This window comes from Mustela lutreola, chromosome 2, assembly GCF_030435805.1.
Source record: "Mustela lutreola isolate mMusLut2 chromosome 2, mMusLut2.pri, whole genome shotgun sequence".
In the NCBI taxonomy this organism is placed as follows: domain Eukaryota; kingdom Metazoa; phylum Chordata; class Mammalia; order Carnivora; family Mustelidae; genus Mustela; species Mustela lutreola.
Window position 1 is genome coordinate 92,504,750 of NC_081291.1, and position 26,556 is coordinate 92,531,305.

Sequence of the window (26,556 nt, forward strand, 5' to 3'; positions counted from 1 at the left end):
AGTTTTTAAAAAATATTTTTATTTATTTATTTGACAGACAGAGATCACAAGTAGGCAGAGAAGCAGGCAGAGAGAAAGGGAGAAGCAGGCTCCCTGCTGAGCAGAGAGCCCAATGCAGGGCTTGATCCCAGGACCCTGAGATCTTGACCTGAGCCGAAGGCAGAGGCTTTTAACCCACTGAGCCACCCAAGCGCCTCAAGTCCATTAAATTTTAGTCAACCTAACTACACAAGGTAAAACTCTCTCTTTTCTAAATGACCAGGACAAATTTATTTATTTATTTTTCCCTTAAAAAGAACATATCTCTATACCTCAATTTCTCTGAGCGAAAAACACACATCCTAGTTTCCTTTCACAGAATTGTTTCCCTCAAGTAGCTTCAGTTACATATATTAGAATTTTTACTTCTTAGTATTTGAATTTCTGGTGAAAATGAAACAAACAATTGTGAACAATCTATTAGACCAGAATTCAATACACTGGCAAATTTATGAAAAGATTTCATAATGTCTAGAAACATATGCTTCCTTGTAGTAAATTTTCTAGTGTGGCACAGATATATCTACCAAATTATGTTCAGTAAATAATATTTCACTATTTTATCTTATTTGGAAATAGTCTTGATAGTCAATGAATTTAACCTAACTCATCATTTCACTTAGCATAGCAAAACTTTAAAAGTTTCAAGTAACCAGAAAGATTTTGGAGACTGTTTTCTAGATAGGATATCATAAAACATAATTATTGCTGAAAAGTACACCAAGAAACTCTTAGCCCATTTACAAATATTTATTTCTATAGTTTATCTGCTATTCAGTTCAGTTGTTCTTAGCAATTATGTTTAGACTACCCAAGAAAACTTCACGAGACATTAGACAAAATCAGCCACCATCTCATGCTTCTTTTTTACTGACAAATTATATAAGAAATAACATGAACTTATTTGATATTTAATAAACCTAGTTAGAATAAAAGTATTATATTTAATGATGATTTCAAAGACATGCCTGTTTCAATTAAATTTACACTGTTTTTATTACTAAAGATTAATCCTAGCTCATGTGAATTTGAAAAACATTTGGGTTAAGTTCCCATTACATTTCTGAGAGTTTTAGGAATACTTAATTCATATAAACGCTTAATTTTCCTTAAGCCAATTAAATAGGGATGTTTTACAAATTAATTTTGGAAATACCACCCAGACTTAGGAAAATACCACACATTATAACACATTTTGTATATAGACATACATAAGCAAACAGGTAGATATAAGCAGAGAACTTTTATTTTCAGCTATAAAATTTTAGCCAAATAATACAAACCTCTTTATTTTTTTAAATTGTTAAGTTTGTTTACTTTTTTAAAGTTTGTTTTTTCATTGTTTACTTTTCAAGTAAGCTCTACACCCACCGTAGGGCTTTAACTCACAACCCCGAGATCAAGAGTCACGTGTTCCACAATCTGAGCCAGTCAGGTGCCCCCAAAACTCATTAGTTATACATGAAGTTGGATTCAAATTGTATTGCTGGCAGAAGAGTTTATCTGCTCAGATAGCTACAGTTTTATTTGTTTGTTTGTTTGTTTGTTTATACTAATATTGTGGAGAAGAAGAAAACTATCTTAGATGAATAAAAAATTCACTTAAGTTTCAAACAGACTTTCCCCCTTTTTTCCTTCCATGAGAATTTCCTCCCTGAAATATGCTTTTCAAAGAGATGGCCTAGATAAAAGTTCCTGAAGAAGACCGGGTAGGACATTTACATCTTAAAAGCACAGGGAAAGAATGTAATTTCCTCCAAAAAGAACTTTTGCTTCTAAAAGCTAAAAATTAGGAACCTTTTGAGATGAATAGGGGACGTTTGGGGATTGGTAAAAAGGATAGGTAGACTTTGAATTGTTTTTTATGGTGTATTTCTGGTTTTGCAACATTTTCTAAGATACAGATAGTTGTGGGGCACCTGGGTAGCTCAGTCTTTAAGTGTCTGCCTTTTGTTCAGGTCAAGATCCTGGGGTCCTGGAACTGAGCCCCACATCCATCTCCTTGTTCAGCAGAAGCCTGCTTCTCCCTCTCCTACTCTCCCTGCTTGTATTCCCTCTCTTGCTGATTCTCTCTTCAAATAAATACAAAACAAAATCTTTTTAAAAATTGCTTTTAATTCCTCAAAAACTGGGTTGTAGCCTAGATAATATCAAGGGCCTGAACCATTCATCCAAGTACATTATCTTTAGTTTGCTCCTTTATGTCAGGGAGATCTTCAACTAATATGGAAATCAAAAAGATTCTTACGTTCTGGATTTAGAGCTTTGTTTTGGAATGTTTTAGTAAATCCTTTCACAAAGACTTCAGAAAGTTTATTTCCCTCTGGGTACATTTAGCTTAGAAAAGGCATTTAAGAAGTTCTACCAGGCTCTGAATATCAGCTTCCAATTTGGCCAATTTCTGACCACAGAGAAACTTTGAAAAAAATCCTTTCAGATACCTTCTCAGTTTTCAGCTGGAATAAAGAGTAAATATACCTGGCAGTATGGAACAACCCCTTGGATGTAAGAGGCCTCCCCAAAGACGGTACCAAAGATATTGTCCTCCCAAGGTCCAGAGCCACTCCCGTAGACAGCCAAAAAAAGACTTAGATAATTTCTCCGAGGGCTGGCAGCAGTTTGGCAGAACCCTAGCCACAAATGGCATTTAACCCACATTTCTGTCCAGTCATATCTAACCACAAATGGGGTACAACCCACATTCCTATCTGGCTATATTTTGGGGTCCTCAACCTGAGAGTTACCAAGTGAAGTTCTTAGGACACAAAATGAGACTAATAAGAAGGTCATGGCTGTCTCTGGATTTTGAGAGGAAGGGACAATATGAAATTTTATTTTCCTCCTTCCACCAGGCATTGTAGACAGAGATTTGGGAGAGCTGACTCTGGTAAGAATTCTCACCCTTTGCTGGCTTCTGCCAACTTTTTCCAGGATCCCATCTATAGGTTCCAGGATTTACCAGAATTTGGTAAGTTTTTCCCGTTCATTTTTAATTTCCCTTGGCTGTTGAAGGGAAACTATAATCTCTAAACTGTAGTAGTCTACCAGAAAATCCTTCAGAGTCCTGTTGACCCTGGAAGAAGCCATATAGGAGGTCAGATATGGGGCATGTGGAAGACCACTGCCTTGGTGGAGTTTTATTAATAGTCTTGTAGTCTCTTCAGAGTGCAAAGACAATTCAGACTGTGGATTACTAGAATGCGTACTCAAATAAAGGAAGATAGAAGGGAGCAGTAGGAGTTAAGTCAGTCTTACAGTCTTTTGTTTTGGGTGTCTCTTATAGTTTTAATTTTACACTAGCCTTTTGCAACAAATCTTCAATGAAGCTACTTTGGAATTTTGAATTATTTTGGAGGCTTCTTTTTTTTTTTTTTGGAGGCTTCTGTATGCCATTTAAAATAGGTATCCAATTCTGTTTGTTAGATTTAGGAACACTTGCTTTCAAGTACACTTCTTAAATGAACAATCTCATCTAATTGGTATAGTCCCCATAATGGCCATTGTAATTCTAGGTTGTTTTTAGTGAGACTGACATTTTTGTAGAAATCTACAGTTTCCGGGACCATAGTTCTTAGACATAAAATAAGCAGGTGAGCTAGAAGGTGGCACACTGAATTCTTTGGAACTTAAGGATCCTATTTCTTTAGCTACACCTTGGGTCTCTGGGAAACAAATTAATACCTAAGAGGGATGTGATACTAGGATAGGGAATGTGTGGTGTTTTATGGTGTACCTTATAGCAGAGAAATTTTCTTGAAGTTGGTAGATGACCTAGTGTCAGTCTAACCTCTTCCATGACCAACTTATCCTAATATGGGAGTCTCAAAATTAAGTGAGGAGCATTCGAAAAGCTTTTAAGTGCCTAATTCATGCCTACCAACTTTGTGGCTTTTGGCGTCTGAGACTGAATTTAGCAATAGCCTTTACTTACACAAAATACAAACAAGAACATTAACAGACCAAAGTAACCAAAGAGATGTTATTGTGGACTGGCCAATGAAAGGCCAATGATATACAATGAAAGGCCAGCAATTCCCAACATGGAACTGGGGACTGAGGAAAGGATAGAACCAGCATTCACCAACAAATGGGAACTGGGGGCTGGGATTTCAATATAATAAGGGGCTGTGGACAAACTAAGGGTTAAAAGACTTGGGTTCTAGGTAGAACATGCTGCCAGTTCAAACTGACGTGCTAAACTCTGGACTAGCAATTGTGTACCAAACCAAGAGTCAAGAACTGACATTCTTTTAGAGACTTTTGTCTGTCGTGAAACTGACCTGCTGCCCTGGCATAGAAAGCCAGTTAGATATGGAGTTCAATACAAAGACAGCAGAGCTCACTGGCGTGCCTGGGTCGCTCAGGCACTTGAATGTCCTGAGTCATGCTCCATACTAAGCAGGGAGGCTGCTTGTCCCTCTGTCTCCCCCTCTGCTCCACCCCCCACAACTGCTGATGCTCTCTCTCAAATAAATAAATAAAATCTTAAAAAAAAAGAAAGGAAGAAAGAAAGAAAGAAAGAAAGAAAGAAAGAAAGAAAGAAAAAGAAACAAAGACAGCAGAGATCAGAATGGAGAGGAATTTATCCACAGCCTTCAGAAATGGTGAGAAAGAGAACTTGAAGGGTCCATGGGTACCAGTGCCTATGTTTCTTGTTTTGCCAGAATCCATCAGGAATTTCCTTGGGATCCCACTGCTATCAACAAATCTGTTAAAAAACAAATTCAACTGAAAAAATTTTAAGGACCCTACTGGCTTTCTTTAACAATTCATGACTTCGACAGCATCCCATCTAGATCTGAGAAGGTAGTTAAAATGAAAGACTTTTACAGGCAGAAGGGAAAGGAATAAGGAGGTTGTACTAGTAAGAAAACAGATTGGTTGTGGTGAGGTCATCTTCCTTCTGGGGATAGCAGGGGTCTATCAAGCAGGTTACCTCACTAGTGCTGACCAGGTGATTCCAGATGACTAATTTAAGATTCCATTCCTGGAAGATGCTAAAACTGTAATTAGACTGGGTATTAAGTCTCAGTTTGGTGACATCAAACTTAGCATAAATGACTCCATTTGGGGCCTGCTGTCCCTTTTTTAACAGAGTTATTCAATTGGGGAACTTCTAAGAAAGTTATTCAATTTGGGGAACTTCTAAGAAAAAGAATTTAAATTGTAAATACTAAATTAGAGACAAATTGACTATTAGAATAAAATAAGAAATCACCATACGGGGCGCCTGGGTGGCTCAGTGGGTTAAGCCTCTGCCTTTGGCTCATGTCATGATCTCAGGGTCCTGGGATCAAGCCCTGCATCAGACTCTCTGCTCAGCAGGGAGCCTGGTTTCCCCCCTACCCCCCACCCCTGCCTGTCTCTCTGCCTACTTGTGATCTCTCTCTCTGCCAAGAAAAAAAAAAAAGAAATCACAACAAATTATAAATTGGAGTGACAAGTTTGAGATAACAAAATCTGGAAAAATAAGTGTTTTAACTAATTAACTAATAAATCCCAAGGTGCTTTGTTTCTACATTTTTAGGCTTCAGATTCTTTAATCACCACTTTACATTCTCTAAGGAGATAAGAGAAAAATAATCCAGATACTCCTTTAACAGAGTTAATTTACATTTGTTTTTTATTTGAGCATAGAACAGTTCCATAGACTAGCTTCAGGCTCTCTTTCTCTACTCACACACTTCAGGTTCTGGGCTCACGGAGATGCATTTATATAAAGATTTCAGGGCTTGTGATTTAGAATAGTAGGGAGTAGAAATATCCTTGGATATCCTTTCTCTGCTAGGACAGCCAGCAATAACTTAACCATACACAGATAGGACTACAAGCCACTTTTGTGTACCTCACTAAATCCAAATGAAATCTAAACGTATCTTCATATCAACTTCTTTTAAGCCAGATCTAAAATTTTGCCCTGGGGTGTCCCAGTGCTGCCTGACAGGAGAAGTGTGAAGGAGGAAAGGTCAGCGAAAAGAGTAACTCTAAAATCAATTGCAGTAAAAATATCCTTTGCAAATTTTACCAAGCCATAAGACCATGAGAACATTGCTACAGTCCCTTTAAGGGCCTTGAAAGGGGCCTTTATATGTGGAGGGCCCTGAAACTCATTTCCTTGGTATCCAAGAAAATCCAGCTCTGAAGGAATGATATCACACACAAAAATGGTATGTACACCAAACATAATACACAAGAGTCCATGCCATAGGGTGGCTTTGAAAGTAATACTGATGTGGTCCCATTCTGAGCAGGTTGAGCTCCCAACTCCATTGAATGAAATAGAGGATTTCTTCAATGGAGGATGTTCTTTCAGTGCATTTTGCTCTATAGTAAGTGGCACTATGAAGATTGAAATGTTATGATAGTATTAAATCTCAAAGGTCTCCCACCCACACCCCCATTAATATTTGCAAAGGACTTGTTATTTGTAACGGAATTTGCAAATACAACAGACCTCAAAACTCCTATACTGGTGTAATAAAATTAAACACACCATCTACTATCCTTCCAAGCAGGACAGTTAACACACATAGAGAAAAAGCATGTTATTGCTGTTAAAGACAACATCGTAGAAAGGTTATAGCACTAAAGAAAGTCTTTAAGAATTCATTAAGATCTAATCAAGCTATTGCAAATTCATCTGTTATCTGCAATTATAACATAGTTACCATAACTTGTCTCTGGATAAAATCACCTTTATGTTGGATATCTTTGCTGTATTTTGCTTCTGGTAATGTGTTCAAATGCCCAGTTTTCTCATGTAGATACTCCTCTTTTTAAAAAGATATATTTAGGGGCGCCTGGGTGGCTCAGTGGGTTAAGGCCTCTGCCTTCGGCTCAGGTCATGATCCCAGGGTCCTGGGATGGAGTCCTGCGTGGGGCTCTCTGCTCGGCAGGGAGCCTGCTTCCTCCTCTCTCTCTGCCTGCCTCTCTGCCTACTTTCGATCAAATAAATAAATAAAATAAATAAATAAAATCTTAAAAAAAAAAAAGATATATTTATTTAGGAACACCGGAGTGGCTCACTTGTTAAGCATCTGCCTTTGGCTCAGGTTATGATACCGGGGTCCTGGGATCAAGCCCTGCATCAAGCTCCCTGATTGGTGGGAAGCCTGCTTCTCCCTCTCCTTCACCCCCTGCTTGTGTTCTCTCTCTCACGTCTCTCTGTCAAATAAACAAATAAAATCTTTTTTTTTTTTTTTAAGATTTTATTTATTTATTTGACAGAGCGATCACAAGTAGGCAGAGAGGCAGGCAGAGAGAGAGGAGGAAGCAGGCTCCCTGCCGAGCAGAGAGCCCGATGAGGGACTTGATCCCAGGATCCTGGGATCATAACCTGAGCCAAAGGCAGAGGCTTTAACCCACTGAGCCACCCAGGCGCCCCACAAATAAAATCTTAAAAAAAAAAAAAAAAAAAGGACATATTTATTTGAGAGAGAGAGAGAGAACAGGGGGAGGGGCAGAGGGAGAGAGACTCAAGCAGACTCCACACTCACTGTGGAGCCCAACAGGGGCTTGATCTCACAACCCTGAGATCATGATAGGAGCTGAAATCAAGAGTTGGTCACTTACTGGCATACTACTCCACCCAGGCGCCCCTATCCTCTTGGTAGAAACTCTTGACTCATTTGTTCTTCCTTTGTTCTGCAAATAACTGCCCTTAATGTAAGCTGTCCTTTAATTGTGTCCTATACCACTAACCCTATTATAATATTTACTACTAAACTAGGCTATGGCCTATAAGTACATCTCAAAATAAATAAAGCACATCACACAAGTATTTTGGTCTTATGAGTGCATAGTTTGTAATCAAATTGTTTACACCAATTGAATAGTGTAAAACCCTATTTCATTAGTCTTAAAAAGGATCCTTTTGCTATATCCCCAACACATAATTTCTGTATAATGTACTTCAAAAAATTTTTTGTAGCCTCTGAAATGTTATACAGCTTTTTTTTTTTTTTTAAATGTTTTGTTTTTAAAGGCTGAAACTAGTTCTCTAACAAATACACTGTTTCAATAGAATGGCATTTTCTACTTATGAAGGTTTCCTCCACTTCTTTCATTTAACTAGGCTGCCAAAGGTTCCTTCATACACCCGGTCAAAGACACATTGTTCCAAAGGTCCTGACCTGAGATAAGAAAACAAAGACTGACTTAGAGCTGGCAACACAACTATAGCTCCATTGCCTGTGCATGGCCCCTCTAGTTTTTGTTTTCCTCCATACCAAACTGCTCACAGTTATTTAAGAGGGGAGAAATGTGATCTCTTACAGTCTTAATGTCCTTTCCCCTGGTCATTTAAAATAACTCGTTTTAGGCCAACAGGTATCTACTCAAAGAAGGCCAAAGTCCTATAACTTTAAGATCATTATTTTAAGAATTTAATTCATTCTTTGGGAAATGCTGGAGAAGGTTTAAAATATGGATATATACTCTCACACTATTTTTCAGAATTGAGGACTATTGGCATGATCAAAATATTTTTAGATGAAAGTTTTAAGTTTCCTGTAAATCAGTGCTCAAATTTTAACACTGGAATCACCTGAAGGACTAGTTAAATATTAGGATACAGGCCCCTACCCCCAGTTCAGTAGGTCTGAGGGGGGTGCCACATAATTTGCACTTCTAAAAAGTTCCCTGGGTAGTAGGGTCCCCAGTTTGAGAACCACTGATGCAACCAATGCAGATCATTTGGTGATGCATATTTTCAAAAATCAAAGCTGACAGGGTTTGCACCTTTTCAAGCACATATGCTGTTTGGAAGATGGAGAGTCATTGCCAAAGCCAGGGGGATAGTGATGATGATTTAAAGCTTCATAGGTTGTTAACTGGCCATTTTCAACCACAGCTGCCCTATGCCTAGTAGCATTATATAATCCTCAGTAAGGCGAGAAGTCATTGAGTAGTGTCTTGCCATAAGTGTTGCAGGATCATTGAATGAGATGATCAAGAAAGAATTCTTGAGATGTTTTATGGTACAACTTCGTAAGTTTATTTAAGTAGCACAGGGACCGGACCTATGGGCTGAAAGAGCTGCACTTTTGTTGTATGAAGCTGGTGGTTCTATGCTTAGTGCTCAAGGGGGAGGTGCAGGGAGCATGAACATTTTCTTTGAATTTCTACTCGTAGAACTACTTTCTCAAGATTTCTCTGGTGCTTATCATTCAGCTCCGTATTAGCCATCAGTGAGATGCACAGGCAGTCATGAGATCTAAATATGTAGCAACCAGTACGAATTTGATCCTTATCAAAATTATGCAGGCTCTAGGTCAGCCTTCTGGGCTAAATGTGAACACTTCCCTGCTTCTGTCTCTCATCACAAGAGTAATCTAAAATATGTTTTTATCTTTTTATTTCTTTCTTTTGTATCTGTGTACTGATTGAAGTGATGTGGCAACTGAAAATTGTAATTTTTGATTTAAATAATGGGATTAAAAAAGGTGTAATCGTTGTGTGTCCTCTAAACTATCTAAAACCATTATGAAGTCTTTTTTTTTTTTTTTTTTTGAGATTTTATGTATTTGCCAAAGAGAAAGAGAGAGCACAAGCAGGGGAGCAGCAGGCAGCGGGAGAAGAGATTTCCAGCTGAGCAGGGAGCTGGATGTGGAGCTCGATCCCAGGATCCTGGAATCAATACCTGAGCCAAAGGCAGACGCTTAACCAACAAAGGCACCCAGGCACCCCTAAAATCATTAAAAACAAAATCTCTCAATTTTACCTTACCTCTAACTCTGGTTAATATGCAAATATAATTATAAGATCAGAAGAAAGAAAAATTTACCACTTAGAATAAAATCAATATTCCTAAACTTGTTCAGTGGTCTTTAGATCCTTAGGACATGTGTTTAATATGTATTTTGTTGATTTTTCAATAAAGCATGTTAATGAACACATCTCAATTACCTATTGAATAATCTCTCTAAAATGCCTGTCTGTAATTATTTACTATTAGGATTACACTTCCATTTTAGCACTAATTTCTACTCTGAGAAGATAAACCCAAGGGATTCTAGAATAGCTTCTGCTTGGAGCATGATTTCCCCAATGTCCAAAGGTTAAGCAAGAACAAGTGAAGAGATGTAGACAATGACCAAGGATGTCATAAAATCAAGTCCTTACTAATTAATACCATTCTTAAATATCATCGAGTGAGCTATGGGGCAGATATGCTAGGCTCAGGAATTAATGGCCATAAAGGTTTCAGGGTGCCTTATTGAGTTGAAAGATGTAATAAAACAGAATGATAAATTGTAAAAGGTAATCCAGTAAACAGGGCAGCTTCTCACATATTCTCTAATAGGTCACAGAGGTAGCTTTAAGGAAATAGGAGCCAAGATGGATATTGGACTCCTGGCTTTGATGCTGAATAGTGAGAAATTCTTGTTCAAAGAGCTTCACCTGTGTGAGTCCTAGCCTTGTTAGCTATAAAAAGCAATCAACAAGATGTAGTCTGCTTACCTCACAGGGTTGTGAGGATTAAATTTAATTATGTACATGGAAGTGTTATGTCAACTGAAAAACCCTAAACAAATGTGTTTTGTTAGCTGTTCAGTGAAATTAATTTTCATTTCCCTAAAAGTAAAACAAATCCTTTAATCAAGCATACAATATTTACCTTTCCAAGTGCTTTTTAGGGTTAAAATGAGCAATTTGATCATTTAAAATAGGGGAAGAATATGTTTAGTTTTTTTTTTTTCTTAATGTCATAGCTTTTTAACTGCTCTAAGTCAGAAAATAGATGCAAGTTGATGTGCAAACCTCAAGTTTGTTGGAAAAAATGACTGTGGAAAACTTTATTTTAGCAATTTCACAGTAGAATTATCACTAAGTAGTCATTAGCTGAGTAAACAAGAAAAAAGAATTAAACAAGAAAAAGTCTGGTCTAGGGCACACAACTAGAAGTTTTTTATTTAGATTTTTATTTAGAAAGTAAAAATTCTAAAATCTAACTAGTTTTCAAAATAATGTGCAGAATAACATAATTTAAAAATGCTCCTGATTAGGGATGCCTGGGTGGCTCAGTTGTTAAGTGTCTGCCTTCAGATTAGGTCATGATCCTAGGGTCCTGGGATCAAGCCTCTCACTGGGCTCCCTGATTCACGGGAAGCCTGTTTCTCCCTCTCCCACTTCCCCCTGCTTGTGTTCCTTCTTTTGCTATCTCTCTCTCTTTCTCTGTCAAATCAATCAATCAATCAATCAATCTTTAAAAAAAAAAGATTAAAAAAATACTACTGGGGCGCCTGGGTGGCTCAGAGGGTTAAGCCTCTGCCTTTGGTTCAGGTCATGATCTCAGGGTCCTGGGATGGAGCCCCGCATCGGGCTCTCTGCTGGGTGGGGAGGCTGCTTCCCCCTCTCTGCCTGCCTCTCTGCCTACTTGTGATCTCTGTCAAATAAATAAAATCTTTAAAAGAAATACTACTGAGTAGTAATAGGTAAAATTGGTCAAAGGAGTTTCTGAAATTAAAAGCCAGTTTTTTACTTTATATGCTAATATGGAAATCACCTAACCTAAAAAAACAGACAATACTCCCCTGTTCAGTTCTTTTTTTTACTTAGACCTTACTCTGTAACTTCCCATTGATTAACATTGCCTTTAGTACCTAAAGTATTCTAACATTCTATCACTTGGATATGTCACAGTATTTTGAACTCTTTTAAGTTTTATCAGAGCAGCCAAAGTACCAACCAACTAATACATTAACCCATTTATCTAAAGCAAACTACTTTTTCTCACTTAAGTCTCTATCAGTTAGGATGTTTCCAGCTGCAAGTAACAGAAAATACAATTTGTTTATTATCTTATATTAAAGGAAGTCTTGTGGTAGGACAGGCTCTAGGACCAGTTCATTTGTTAGCTTAATTATGTGTTAAAGGACTTGGCCTCCTCTGATCACTACTTTGCCATCCTTGGTGTTGGATTTTTGTGGAGAAAGAGGGGTAGGTGGGGTAATAAGGTGGCTGCAGCACTTCCAAACATTCAAAATTATGGGGAAAGCTTGTTAAATCACAGATTGCTGAGTCCAACCACCCAGAATTTCTGACTCAGTAGGTCTGAGTGGGATCTGAGAATTTGCATTGCTGATGAGTTCCCAAGTGATGCTGCTGCTGCTGGTAGTGGGGGCCACACTTTGAGAAACACTAATTTAGTCTAATGATCCTGGAGGGGAATGGATGTTTGAGGATCACTGATAAGATTCATTACAAGATGTACTTTATCATTTGGAATATAACAGAGAGTTCCTTTTGCTCTCCTCCTAGGGCCTGATGGCATTTTCAGTCTGTCAGCTTCTGTTCAGTATTCTAGAGAGGGACACTACTCACTTTGAACACCGGGATTCCTATGGTTGAGGTAGCGGTTTCTTAGTAAATAGTTCTGCATTCAACTGTTTGAACTAGGGACTGCTTGGGCCAGTTCAAGCCCCAAATTTGCACTTGAGCTTATTTGTTCCTGGCCTGTAGAAAGCTTTATTCCCTTACTATCCAGAATCCCCATTTTCTTGATCCTCCAAATATAGAATATTCAGCAATATTGTTATTTTTAATAACTTCTGAAATAGGCTACATACACCTTGCCTTTTAAAACCCAGAAAGCAAAAATAAATTTGTCTGAAAGTATACAAAATGCTGCTAATCCAATTTCCCATCAGATTATTTGTAGTGATGAATTTTCTAACTTGAAGATTTAACAATTTGCTTGTGTTGCCAGAACTCCTTTCTGCCAATTTGTAATTCTCCTTCTCTATCATCTACTTGCAAACCATCTTGCCAAATTGCATTTCTCCTTTCTCTGTAAGCTGTTTTATGAACCATCTCTTTGGTGTGGGTTCCTATTTTGTGTAGTGTGCTCAATAGGAATATGGTCTGTTTGCATGACCATCCAGGGCTAACCTTCAGAATCCTCATAAAACCTGGGGCAATTTCTGTGCTGTTGATCTCCCTCTCTAATTTATTATCATAATGGCATTTTTGTGCCTTTTTCCCCATTTGTTCTCACAATAGGAAGCGCAGTGGAGAGAGATGATTTCTGCAGGGCGCCTGGAAGGACTTGGGACAAGTTCAGGCAAAGATGCAAGCTTTGCAAAAAATAAAGACTTCTAGAAAATAATGGGGTAGAAAACTTTAAAGTGCAAAATGTACCATTTTGGCAGTCTGAGGAAATGCAACCTTTCTCAAAGCTCTCTCAGCCCCCATTGTGCAACACAGTAAACAGAGATTGAAAATGTTTCTGATGTGAAATTGAGGAAGGATTTAAATGGAGGGAGGGTGCCTAGGCTATTACTTCAACGCAGCAAGGGACCAGCAGATATAATATGGAATCTGTCTGATAGTTTCAACTAATTTATGACCAAACTATCTGTAAAACTTACAAAATAAGGAGAAAATGCTGGCCAGTGGCAACTTAATGTAGTTGGCTATTCTAAGGCCTGTTGCTTATACCTAGTTTCCAAGCTGTCTTGTCCAAGAGTGGATTCCTGGATACTTAAGGTAATAACCAAAGACTGCAGGAAACTATAGTGCTTTTGACTTTGTCAGCCATTGATATGCATGCCATCAAATCCCAAAGCACAATCTCAGCTGAAATTTCCTTGGTGCATGGAAGCAGCCACCTCAACATCATTATCTTTTAATTTCAAATGGTTACCTGGGTTCAAAATCTGGGTGTGAAATTTCTTCGGCTTTGAGCAGTTCTCAATTTTTAATACTTCCTACAATGGTTAGGACTTATTCTTGTTCAGACCAAGTTGTACTAGTTAACCCCTTTGTGGTTTGGAGATTTAAGTTCAATTTTAAACCTTAGAAAATCCCTTAATTCTTTGCTTTACAGGAAAGTAGAAGTAGAAAAAAATAAAAAGGTGGGGTTATGTTTATTCATTCAACAACATATATGTATTTATAATGATCATTTTCCAGATTGCCCATTTATTCAATACGTCTTTATTAGATATTTACTACAGACAAATGTTTTTGGGCCAGAGATAATTATGCCAGCTTGGAAACTAGACAGAATATCTTTTAAATGTGTACATTTTTACCTCAAGATAAATCTTGGCATGTATGTAATACAGAATATTGTATGTCTATTTTCCATGAAAACAATGAAGTCCAGAGATGACTTCTGGATATGGGACATATACTCACTTTGCTCCCCCCTCCCCTTTTTTAAAAAAGATTTTATTTATTTGAGAAAGAGAGTAAATGAGAGAGAGGGATCACAAGCAGAGGGAGCAGGCAGAGGCAGAGGGAGAAGCAGGCTCCCCACTGAGCAGGGAGACCTATGTGGGGCTCCATCTCAGGACGCTGGGATCATTACCTGAGTCAAAGGCAGACAACCAAATGAGCCACTGAATTGCTCTCCTCTTTCCCTTTCTTATTCTTATTTGTGCTCCCGCCTACCCTTCACATCTAATCCATTAGATTGATAGTACATATTAAAGATCCCAAATATCACCACAGGCTCAGAATTTGATGAATGGGGGAACTGAGTCATATATAAACTTTAAAAATTAAAAAAAGCACTCTTTAAAATCCTTAGTTTCTTCTGCTCAGTTTCAGCAAGGAAATGCTAGCACGTGTAGAAGTTATGCAATTTTGTGGGCTGATAAAATATTTGTAAAGTTTTGGTATCTCTGTGCTAGTAAAGCCAACCAAAACACAGCTACATCATTTTTGAACTCGTTTGATTTTTATTCTTCTTTCTTCTTTCTTATTTTTACTCTTCCAGCACTGCTAAGACAGAGAACCAAGCACATTTACGACAATTCTGGCAGGTGGTTGTTAGATATTGATTGAATAGGACGCTTCTTATAGGAAGACTGTATTTCCCCGGACTTGACTCTTAGCATGTCCTTTCTCTCACAGGATGAAAAATACTTCTGTTGTTCTGTTTGAGCAGGTTAGCTTATAATAATAAAGCATTGTGTCTTTATATGCTTTTAAAATATTTACCTTAAAAAAATGACAACTTTTTTCCTAACAGCTAGGTAAAACTCCTTAACTATTAACCGTTGGTACATAAAACAAGGTTAAAATAGCCTTTACAATAAAATATTAAGGAAAGATTTAAAAATAACCTTTTCTGGGTTAATTTTTAAATCCTAAAGGACCACATATTTCTTCATCATTTAGGTTTATAAAAATGCCAGCTATCAAATTTGTTATAAAAAAAAAAAAGATGCCTCACATCCTTTGTGTAATAAGGTGCAGTATAAATAAAATTATAACACCATGACTATCTTCCTCAATCTTCCCTATGTGTAGATTTCCCCTAAGCAGAGGTACCTGACAAATTCCCCTTTATTGCTCATATGTGGAACACCTTTGGCATCAGATATATTTAGTAAATTTTGTAGGTTAAATATTCAGAACCAAATGAGTAGATTTTTAGACCACTGATTTGTAAAAAAGAAGACAGAGGGAACTTGAACCTAATAGATTTCATTGCCATTAATCTAATTAATCTCATTCTAGCTAGCTAATGCTCTGTTTTGCTTATTTCTCTGTATAAGCTTATACTTTCAGAGTTCCTATAATTTACAACCTGTCTTCACTTTATCAGATCCTCAAAACAATCTTTTGAGGGAAAGGCTGGTTATTATGCATACATCTGTATCTAAAATATTGTAATATATATGTATGTATATGTATAGATGAATGTATATACACATGGATGTATATGACGTATTTTAGTCCCATTCCCCCAAGATGAGGAGGTGGAGATTGCTATATCAAAGTCTCATGGAAGGTTAGCTGGTCAGAGGAGAATGCTGAAAGAGGAAAGAGGATTGCTTTTTTCTCTTTCTTTTTTTTTTTAAGGAAGAGGATTTCTGAAACTTATGGCTCAAGCAGTCTCCACTGCTCTGGCTTGAACAGTGAATGCTATGCTACCTTTCATTTACATAGGAAGTCAAAACTGGTGCTACTGATGATGTTGGTTAGCTTCGTAGAAGAGGTGTTCAGACACAGAAGAGGATCACTCTGTGGAGAATTGTCGATAAGGCTGAAAGATCAGCTGAGCGGCTGAACCAACTATCCTTAAAGGGTGTTTGCAGCTCCCCAGCCTAGGAATTTGTGAGAGGACTGATGGTGGATTAAGAATGCAGGCAGAATTTAACAATTAATCTGGACAAAGCTGGTTTTATCCAGTTTCTTATTTGCCTTAGTAATAGAAACAATGGCTTTCACAGTTTAGGCAACCAAAAAGTAAAATTCCAGGGTAAGCTACTTTAGGTTTAAGCCATGCGGTGCTATATCCTCGGGGGAGTTAAGGAGTTATTCTGTTAATGCTGGGGTATTGTATTTCACTGCACAGCAGATAATTCTTATGTTATTTTAGAAAAATGTCTGAGCTTGGGGGGGGTGGGGTGGCTGGGTGATGGACTTGGGGAGGGCATGTGTTGAGGTGAGCACTTGTGTGTTGTGTAATCAACAGACCTGTACCCCTGAAACAAGTAATAAATTATATGTTAATAATAAAAAAAGGAAAAAATGTCTGAGCTAATTAAAGCAATCCAGTATCAAATTGTATAGGGAAATTGTCCTCTATTTTGTAAGATCATATATTAATATCAAATAATGTCTACATTTACATTTTCTACTTAGGTGCTTGTGTTTTTAATACGATGCTGTGGTGTCCAGGTCCAATAAGTATAGTAACTAATAATCATTACAAATTGATTACAACATTGAGCAAGAGATAGCACATTGTTTTACAAATGAGGTTTGTAACACCACTGGCTGGGCAAAAGTCCCTAAACCTGTAAGCCAAAGGGGTGTGATAGATAGTAACTCTGAGACTACAAACTAGTTCACTCTGATTTTTATGTTTTGTTTTGGAACTTAAAAGTGACGTCGTTGAATAAAATCTCAATGTATCTTAACTGAAAAGTAAAGATAGAAAGCTGTCCAAAACTTTTGGTCCTAGACTAGTTCCATGAGATTAAATAGGGAAGACAGGTAACCCAGTGCATTTGTTTATTTTGACGTTGAACCAGTGGTCAGAGAACATATCCGGAAGTGTTACAGAACCTGAGATAGAGGGCAAGCTTTTTAATGAGAGTAGGTGTTGATGGAGAAAAATACCTCTAGCACACAAGGGAGGACTCCTGCGGTCTTTACAGTTCTTTGTGGCGGGCGCGTCGAACTCAGCAGGTGTAGCCCTGCCCTCTAGTGGGCTTAGGTGCGAGAGGACTTCGGTTTAGTCTCCTGTTCCAGGCTCACCAAAGCTTAACTAACATCAACTGTCCATAAAAAAGTCACTTATTGGGGGCGCCTGGGTGGCTCAGTGGGTTAAAGCCTCTGCCTTCAGCTCAGGTCATGATCCCAGGATCCTGGGATCGAGCCCGGATCGGGCTCTCTGCTCGGCAGGGAGCCTGCTTCCTCCTCTCTCTCTGCCTGCCTCTCCGCCTACTTGTGATCTCTGTCAAATGAATAAATAAAATCTTTAAAAAAAAAAGTCACTTATTGGGGGGTCTGGGTGAGATGCTGAGTAAGTGAAAGGTTCAAATGGCAAAAGACAGCCAGTGTCAGGAGGGAATTCCCGTTCTTCGGCTTCCGCCTCTGGACGCTGTTTCTAGTTGTTCCAACCTTTTAGGTTCCACACACTTGAAAAGGCTGAGTCCTCCTCGAGCTCCGTGGCTGATCCTTGCCTTCTCGTTACACACAGGCACTTTAGCGGATCCCTTAGAGGGACAGAACGCTGGGAAGTCGCCCGCGATTTACCTGCTCTCGCAGTCAGCGCAAAGCAGCCGGGATAAGGGTCTGCAAGTGAGGGTGGAAGTCCCAGTGAGAACACCAGAGTCTCTCTGCGTTCGCCCCTTCCCTCGGAAGTCCTCGCGTCGCCTGCCGAGATTGTGACGGCCACCCCGACGGGAGGGGCTTCCCATGTCGCCTTTGTTGAGGGCGCGCAAATACCTCTGGGACCGGGAGCATGATCGTACCTGCCCGCTTGGCCCGTCCCCGCGGCTGCCTCTTGAGAATGCGTGGCCGGGGCTGGGAAGCGGGTGGGTCTCTGACCCTTGCGCCCAGTGGGTGCGTAGAAAGGGCGGGCACCGTCCCCGGGGATCTGCGAGGAACCTCTGCAGGGAAGGTAGGGCCGGAGCGGGGCTCTGGCCCGGCGTGCCCTCCTACGGGACTGCTCCTCACCCAACCAGAGCCTTTTCCGGGCGGGTGGCCCGGCCTTCGCTTCATTTCCGCCGTCTGCGCCTGTGCGTGCGAGTGCGCGTGCGCGCGCTCTCCTCACAGCGGAAGTAGTAGCGACAAAGCTCGGTCCGCGGCGGGCCCGGGAGTGCGGGGCGTGCTGGGGCGGGGGGCGGCGGGGAGGGGCTGAGCGTAGGAGGCGGAGGCGGGGCAGACCTGCGCTGCCGCGCGGAGTCTGCCGGGCCAACCGTGACGGGTCCCCACACCTCCTCTCCCTTCCCCTCCCTGAGCGCCCTCCGGTTCGCTCCTTCTCACGCCGGGAGCAGGCTCCTGCCTGGCGCCGCCGCTCGGCGAGCCACTCCTCTTCGCCCCAGGCACGCGGGGCGCTCCCGCGAGCCTCGCGGGTGAGTCCCCCGCAGCCCGGAGGAAGGGGGTCTGGGGTTTTGGGAGGGCACCGGTGTTACCTATTGCCCCTAATTTCCAGAAACTTCCAGGTCCTGAGGGAGGGAGTGTCCCGAGGATACCCCGGCTTGGGGGTGTCTCTAGGGCGCCGCCCCGCCGGCTTGAGCTGGGGGCGTTGCGGGTGGCTGACGGGGTGGGCAGGCGATCTGGGGGCTCCCGACGTGGTGGCGGGGCGGGGGTCCCCCTCCTTGCCCTCTCTGTCGTCAGCGCCGCTTCTCCCGGTTTCTCTTGCAGATGCTGCTGCTAGGGGTGGTGGGAGCAGCCGTGGGACGTGTGGCCGGGAGAGGGGGTGACAGCCTGGGATTCCGGGGGCTTCTCTTCCTTGTCCTCCTCTCCTCTCTATTCCCAGTGTGGCGCGACTGACACTAAAGACTTGTAGCCATCAACCCAAGTGCAGTTTCGATGGAAAATGAAGGTAAAGGCCCCTGGTAGACGGGTTGCAACGCGGAGTTGAGGGTGTGGTGGTTTGCTTTTAAGTTGCCTTTCTTTTTCCACCTTTTTATTTTCCTGATTTATTTTTTTCCTTTGCGAAGTATACAAAGAATTGCTTTCTTCGGGTATTAGCTTTTATTTTGGTAACACAGGGAATTTCGGAAATTAAGGTACTGTGGGCTACTGAGCTTTATTCTGCTTTTCGGTGAAAGCCGCCGCTGTCTTTAGCTTAGGGAATGGAAGGGAAGTTTTCATTTCAGATAGCATCTGTGCTTGTTTAAATAGCTATTTGAAAGGAATCACTCGTGGGGAAGTGGAAATGGAGAGGAAAGGGGATGGACTGCATCTCTGTATATTTGCATGTCAAGCCTTGATGATGGTATGTGACCGGATTAGTTTATAAGAAAGGCAAAATTTTTTTATTAATGCACATTGGTTTTTCTGTTCAGAAAAAATAATGTAGAATTTAACAGAATGTTATGAGGTGATTTCCTTGCTTAAAGTTCTTCCGTATTTCAAAACATCATTTAGGAGGTTGACAGTGGAACTCGTTTGTCCACTGTATACTTTGGACCACTAAATTATCGTTCACATGTCACTTGATTCCTTTGGTCTCATTAAAATATTTAATGTTTTTCATTACACAGCACTGGTTATTTTCCAAAAGGGTTGAACAACTCAATATTATTTTCTCTCCTGAAACAGCCACATTTATTCTGTGGACTGACTTCTGACTTGTGTGTGATAATCCCCTCCCCTCCGTCTGCAAGATGCTATGAAAGATACTTAAAAATTACAATTTGTCTTCTTGTATCTTTTGGTTTTTAAAATCTGTAAGTGGTACAGAGGAGCTGGAATGGGGTTTATGGGTTGCTTTCTCACTTGTTTTTCCGTTTTTTGAGAAAGTAAGCTGAGTTGTCCTAAGTAGAACTGGTAGTTTTAGGATAGATGTTTCTTATATGCATAACTTGTTTTGCAAGCCTGAGACCCTGGGGTATGTAAAAAATACAAGAGGCATGATTATAATTGCTCAGTTTTACTCTAGATGGATAATTGGTGGAAGGCATTTTCTGAAATACTTAAGTATGTAACTGCAGAGGAGTTATACCACCTAATTGGGTTTTTAGAAACAGCATTTAAAAGCAGTAATGTTTTTGTCTGGTATTAAGGAAAAATCACTTTTCTGAGGCTTTCTCTTCTTTGTCTTGGTTTACAGATTTCAGAAAGACAAATCCTTTCTTCACAAGAGACAAAGAATATTAAATGCATTCATATAATTGTTTCTTGGTAGTTGTATCTTAAATAACATCAATAACTTCTGCTTTCAAAGTGTTGCCAGATTTGAGAGAGTAGTCTAGGTGTATTCTTAGAGGTTGCTTTTGTTTCTTGATCTCTAAGAAAAAGGAGCATGACGAATAAAGCTGACTCTCATATTGTCTCTTGACATGAGAGGGAGTGATGTTGAGATGGGAGCATGTTGCATGCTTATGTCTGACTGAGTTTGTATTATTTGGCCTCCTAGTAATATACAGTTCTCAATAGCTTGCAGGGGTTTTCTGCCTGTAATAATCTAGAGGCCTTTTTTGTCAGTTTCTCATTACCATAACATTTTTTCTTTTCTCATATTTAAACAGCTTTAAGAAGCATTTACATATAACCTAGAATTTTCAGTGGACTATCCTGAAATACATAGGATATTATTGCTTTTCTTTTTATAGTTGGATTCCCCTTTGACATATATTAATATCTTGGGAGTGTGGAAAAACAATGGATTCAAACCATGCCTTAACCACTGACAGTTTTGTGACTAGAAGCAAATTACAGTTGACTCTTGAACAATGTGGAGTTTAGGGGTACCACCTCTCCCATTTGAAAATGTACTATAAATTTTGACTCCCCCAGAACTACTAATAGCTTCCTGTTGACTGGAAGCTATACAATAATTGATAATAAAGTCAACACATCCGTTGTATATGCATTATATACTGTATTCTTACAAGAAAGTAAGCTAGAGAAGAAATGTTGAGAAAATTGTAAGGAGAACAAAATACATTTACTGTACTGTAAAAAAACCTTGATGTAAGTGAATCAGCATAGTTCAAATCTGTGTTCAGTGGTTAACTTCACCTTTCTTAGTTTTTGTTGTTTCATCATCTATAAATTGGGATTGCTGATACTTAGTCTACATAGTAAAGAGGGTGAAATCAGAAGCTAGGGAGAGAGGAAGGAGTTTAAGATCACGTGCTGTGAAGCCTGGCAACCTGATTTGAATGCCAGATCCCCACTTAGCATAATTTGGCTTTTTTTGCTTCAGCTTTTTCATCTATAAAATAAGGGTATTGGTAGAGCCTACCATATGAGGATTTTTTTTTTTTTTTAACATTTTATTTGAGAGCGAGAAAGAGAAAAGGAGCACAGGGTGGGGGCAGAGAGAGAGGGAGTATCAGACTCCTTGCCAGGCAGGGAACTAGATCCCAGGACTCTGAGATCATGACCTGAGCCAAAGGCAGATGCATAACCAACTGAGCCACGCAGGCACCTCCCACCCCATGTGAGATATAAGCATTTAGATGTTTCTGGTCCATAGTAGGTGCTCAATAAATGCTTATTATAAATAACCTAACTCAGTGTTAGCATACTATTATGCCTTCTGGCATTATGATAGCTGAATATTGAAAGGAGGAACAGTTGTGGCCAAAATGCGCTGTATGAATTTGCTATTATTAGGGAATGGGTGAGTCAAGTACAGAATTTTCTCTACTGTTACAGTTTTAATTCTATAGAGAAAGTTGGGGCTCCAGCAAGAAACCAGAGGCCAGTGTGGAAGGAGACAGGTTTGGATTTGAAACCTGACAGATAACTTTTTTTTTTTTTCAGATTTTATTTATTTATTTGACAGAGAGAAATCACAAGTAGATGGAGAGGCAGGCAGAGAGAGAGAGAGAGAGAGAGGGAAGCAGGCTCCCTGCCGAGCAGAGAGCCCGATGTGGGACTCGATCCCAGGACCCTGAGATCATGACCTGAGCTGAAGGCAGCAGCTTAACCCACTGAGCCACCCAGGCGCCCCTTGACAGATAACTTTTTCCTCTCCTAAAAAAATCTGATGAGTTACTGTGTTTCTAAGTTTTCCCATCTGTAAATGAGAAAATGCCCTCCTGGAGGTTTGGTGTGAGGGATAAATGAAGCCTGGTATGTGAAGTGCCCAGAATGATGGTTAACACATGGTTAGCATGCATTAGTGATTGAGTGATTATTACTGTTCCCCAGGAAGATACTCCTCTAGTAGGTAAATAGCTAAATTACATCTCTAGGTATGTAACAGGGTAGAATTGATAGTAGCTTCCAGGGGCATTAGCATGAAGGTTCTTAGGTGGTGTGCCGAGTCTACAAGGGTTGTTAGAGGGAATGACTTAATCCTTGTGATTCCTTTCAACAGTGGTGGTAATTTTCTTTGGCACTTCAGTTTCAATTCTTCTGGACCTTTCTCCCACGTCTCACTTAAACTTATCAGCAGAGCTTACCCAGTTTTTAGCCTTAGCCTCCAGGATGCCTTTTGAATATTTCCTGCCAGTCATAGGAAGTATTTGAAGTGTTAATTTCCTGCAGTTGCAGGGATTGGTCCTAGACATCCCTTTGTGGAACTCCTTTTGCATGTGTGGAGCTCCTTTTTGCTTGTTTATTTTGAATTTGCGTACCACCTGGGAATCTGAGATGTACAAGTAAATGGCTCTTTTCCTGATTTTTAAAAAATTAATTAATTATACTTAAAGGGTTGGTTTATTAGAAAGGTATTTCTAGCTGGAGAATTTTGCAGATAGTTTCTTCTTCCCAGTAATTTTTTTTTTCTCCTTTGGAATAAATTTGGCCTTTCTCATAGAAAAATATGAATTTAATGTACCTGAAACTGAAAGAGCTTTAAATATTTCTTTTCTTTTCTTTCCTTTCCTTTCCTTTCCTTTCCTTTTCTTTTCTTTTCTTTTCTTTTCTTTTTTCTTTTCTTTTCTTTTTCTTTCTTTTTAAAATTTATTTGACGGAGACAGAGAGACAGTGAGAGAGGGAACACAAGCCGGGGGAGAAGCAGGCTTCCTGCAGAGGAGAGTACAATGTGAGGAGGGAGCCGCATGCGGGGCTGGATCCCAGGACCCTGGGAGCGTGACCTGGGGAAGGCAGACATGCAACCACTGAGCCACCCAGGCGCCTCAAGCTTTAAATATTTCTTTGACCAGTGGATAAAAATAATAATCTTCAAGATTTCTGGACATGTTTAATTTATAGTTACAGGCAGGGCTAATAGGTCTAGAATAAATTCCCCTGATTGTTTTGGATAGCATTTGGAAATGATAGTATGTTTATTTACACTTTCCTTTAAAAATAGTTTCTTGGTCAAATTGTTAATCATCTAAGAATGTCTCAAGAAAAGATTACATGTTAGGAAAAGGATAATTGGAGGAACTGTAAGTAAAACAGATGAGAAACCACCTTAATTGCCTTCCTTTGACTAGAAATTGGAAGCCAGATTATAAAAATATTTTGTATTTTTAGGTGTGGAAGATATATTTTGTTTGCACTTTAGTCAATAAAGTAATAGTCCTAGTATTTCCGAAAGAGTTGAAACTGAAAGAGATTATGTATGTAATAGCATCTTATAAAATGTAATTTAACCTAGAGGAAGGATGCTGCAGAGATTATTTGTAAGCAATAGCTTTCTACAGTTGAATCCTAAATACTTGATTTGTCTTAATGTTATCTTATTTAATGGCAGCAGAATTAAACTGTTAACTGAAGCAGTGTCGATCAAAATAGTCTCCTAGGAGCACACCCCTTGCGGCTCAAGTCTGATTTTCTTTTGAGATCTTGGTTAACCGTAATATGTTTTACTAGGTTCTATTTTATTTTAAAGCTGGAATACATATTATAGCTTGATGGTGAAGTTAGCTGGTGTGAATTTTATTTTATTTTTTTATTATATATATTTTTAAGCAGTTCTTTTTTTAATTTAATTTAATTTTGTTTATTTATTTGACAGAGATCACAAGTAGGCAGAGGGGCAGGCAGAGAGATAGAGAGACAGGCTCCCCACTGAGCAGAGAGCCTGATGCAGGGCTCCATCCCAGGACTCTGGGATCATGACCTGAGCTAAAGGCAGAGGCTTTAACCCACTGAGCCACCCAGGCATCCCCCTGGTGTGAATTTTAAATTACATAGTTGTTACATGTAACATCTTAATCCTTAAGGGTCAGTTCAAAAGGTCCTACAATATTTACTTTGTTAAAAGACACATTCTTTTTATAGTGACTTTGGGCTTCAGTTGTGACAAGATTATCTTTGTGATTTTCATGGGGACAAGTGTTGGTAAAAGGCAGTAAAGTAAAAACTGATTGGGTGAGCTCTGTATTAATGCCATGATGTTGTACAAGAAAATATTTCTCTGAAACAGAAATGTCAGGCTAAATTGATGCATTTCCTTTTGAATTTTTATGGCTTGTATTTATATGCATTTGTTAATTATGTCTTCCATCTTCAAGGTTTTAAGTTACTGTTGACAAAAGCTTAAATCTTGGAATTACAAGTACATTCCTCAAATTGTGTTGAATGAACTTAGGCTAAACTTACTGGATACATTTAGAAAAAATTAGAGTGAAATGTTACAGGGTTATGGTATCATAGATTATAGCCAGAAAGAAAGTCATAGTGTTGATCAAAAGTAGCACCTAAGATGGCTGTAATTGGACATCTAATTGAACTTCAATTCCTGCTTTTTCTTTCTGCTTCAGATAATAGAGAATGTGTGAATTGGAATTATTAAATATACCTCTTAACTATAGTTCCTTAATTAAGGCTTTTTGGCTTGATTTTTGACTTTTTCATAAGGTGTTGTCCTAAACAGGATATGCATATGTCTTTATTCCTTCTGAAAATTCTGAGACATGGGAGCATCCTTGTAGAAATTATTTTCATTTATTTACTTGAAGAACCCAACAACGTTGGAATAGCAGTAGGATCCTGACACTAAATATATCTGCCACTTTATAGGAAAACTCAGGAATGATAACAGAAGCAGAGATACTTAGGATGTCACTCCATCATAATTTTCTTGAATATTTTTAAAAACTGGGAAGTACAAATAAAACTTTCGACTAGGTTGTGAATTTCAGATACTGGATTTAAAGTTTTCTTAATTGGAGAGTCTTAAAAGTATAAAGCATATCCTAAGGATCATTAATAAAATAAAATTCTGTTCCCTGCCAAAGGGACAGATAAACTTTAAAACAGGTCCTAGATTTCCTTTTATCTTAAATCAGAGCCCTTCATTTGCAGTATAAATAAATTAGCCTCTTGGTGCTGCATATTCATATATGTTGGGAATATATCTTTATTGCCTTTGCAATTATTTCATTAGATTTTGTTTGACCATCTCTTTGAGACTTTCCTTAGTGGAATGTTTGCATTACCTACCTTCATCTGGATTTATATATTGGGAGAGGCAGAAAGGTTAGTTGGATCAAATTTTCTTTGGGAATCTCCCCTTTTCTGTTGAATGTAAATTGTACATTATCTAAGAGCAGGCAAAAGCTGTTCGTGGCACTAGTGTCAGAAATAGCACACAAGCCACTTTTTAATGGCATGCGAACTAATCTCTGCTATGTCCTTTTCATAATATTTGTCAGGGTTGCTATTTACTGAGAGTTAACATCTGACTGTGAAAGTGACAATGAACATGGGTGCCTGGGTGGCTCATTGGGTTAAGTGTCCGCCTCTTGATTTAGGCTCAGATCATGATCTCTCAGGGTCCTGAGATTGATAACCTGTGTGAGGCTCTGTGCTGGGCGTGGAGTCTGCTTAGGATTCTTTCCTCTGCCCCTCCTGTGCATATGTGCGTGCACATGCTTGCTCGCTTGCTCTCTCTCAAAAAAAAGAAAGAAAGAAAGAAAGAAAGAAAAGTATTCGTGATCTGCTGGAAAATTCCAGTTTCTTTTCTTACACCAGAAAAAGAGGATGTGGTCTTTGCCCACCATTGTTTGAGGTCTGCCAGACCTTACCCTAGAAGTTGGTATTCAGTTATGGTATCTTTATGAATACCCTTCGTTTCTTTGAGGAACCAAAGGAGGTTAGTTCTTTCTGATTTTTTTCTGTTCCAGAAAGGAGAGGAGATGAGCTTGTAGCTATCTTAGAAGGATGGGAATGGAGAGTGGGGATGGATGAGAGAGGCAATTTACTCTTAGGAAAACCCAGCAGAACTTGGGTTGTAATTAGATTCAGGAAATGAAGGGGGAAGGTTGAGTCAGAATGACTACAAGCTGTTACACCAGCATAAGTGGGTGAGTAGAGATACCTTGGCTAGTTGGAGGAGTTAGCTGAGTTGGGGACAGGCCAAGCAGAGTATGTTGAAAGTCAAACTATCATGGCTTGCATGTCATAGGTCTTCGTATGGAGGGAGGTTTTAAAATTGAACACCAATTGGTGTCTAGGGTTCAGAGTGAGCTC

At 39.4% G+C, this 26,556-nt stretch overlaps 1 protein-coding gene and 1 long non-coding RNA gene across 6 annotated transcripts in view; one reads left to right on the forward strand and one right to left on the reverse strand.

Moving 5' to 3' along the window:
- Positions 1 to 26,556, forward strand: part of ATP2C1 (ATPase secretory pathway Ca2+ transporting 1) — a 169,710-nt gene that overhangs the window by 14,502 nt on the left and 128,652 nt on the right. The window contains exons 1-2 of one of the 5 annotated variants that reach the window (XM_059162588.1): positions 18,444 to 18,581; positions 18,874 to 19,054. The exons of 3 other annotated variants lie outside the window; for them this stretch is intronic. In XM_059162588.1, coding sequence (XP_059018571.1) covers positions 19,049 to 19,054 — 6 coding nt within the window. In that variant the 5' untranslated portion in view covers positions 18,444 to 18,581; positions 18,874 to 19,048. Of the gene's footprint in view, positions 1 to 18,292; positions 18,582 to 18,873; positions 19,055 to 26,556 lie in introns of those variants that run through there. One more of the 5 variants, XM_059162589.1, reaches the window with a different exon arrangement.
- LOC131824539 (uncharacterized) lies at positions 17,000 to 18,219 on the reverse strand. Its single transcript, XR_009350892.1, has 2 exons — positions 17,979 to 18,219; positions 17,000 to 17,799 (listed from the first exon to the last, which is right to left on the reverse strand). It is a non-coding gene; the product is annotated as an uncharacterized LOC131824539 (long non-coding RNA).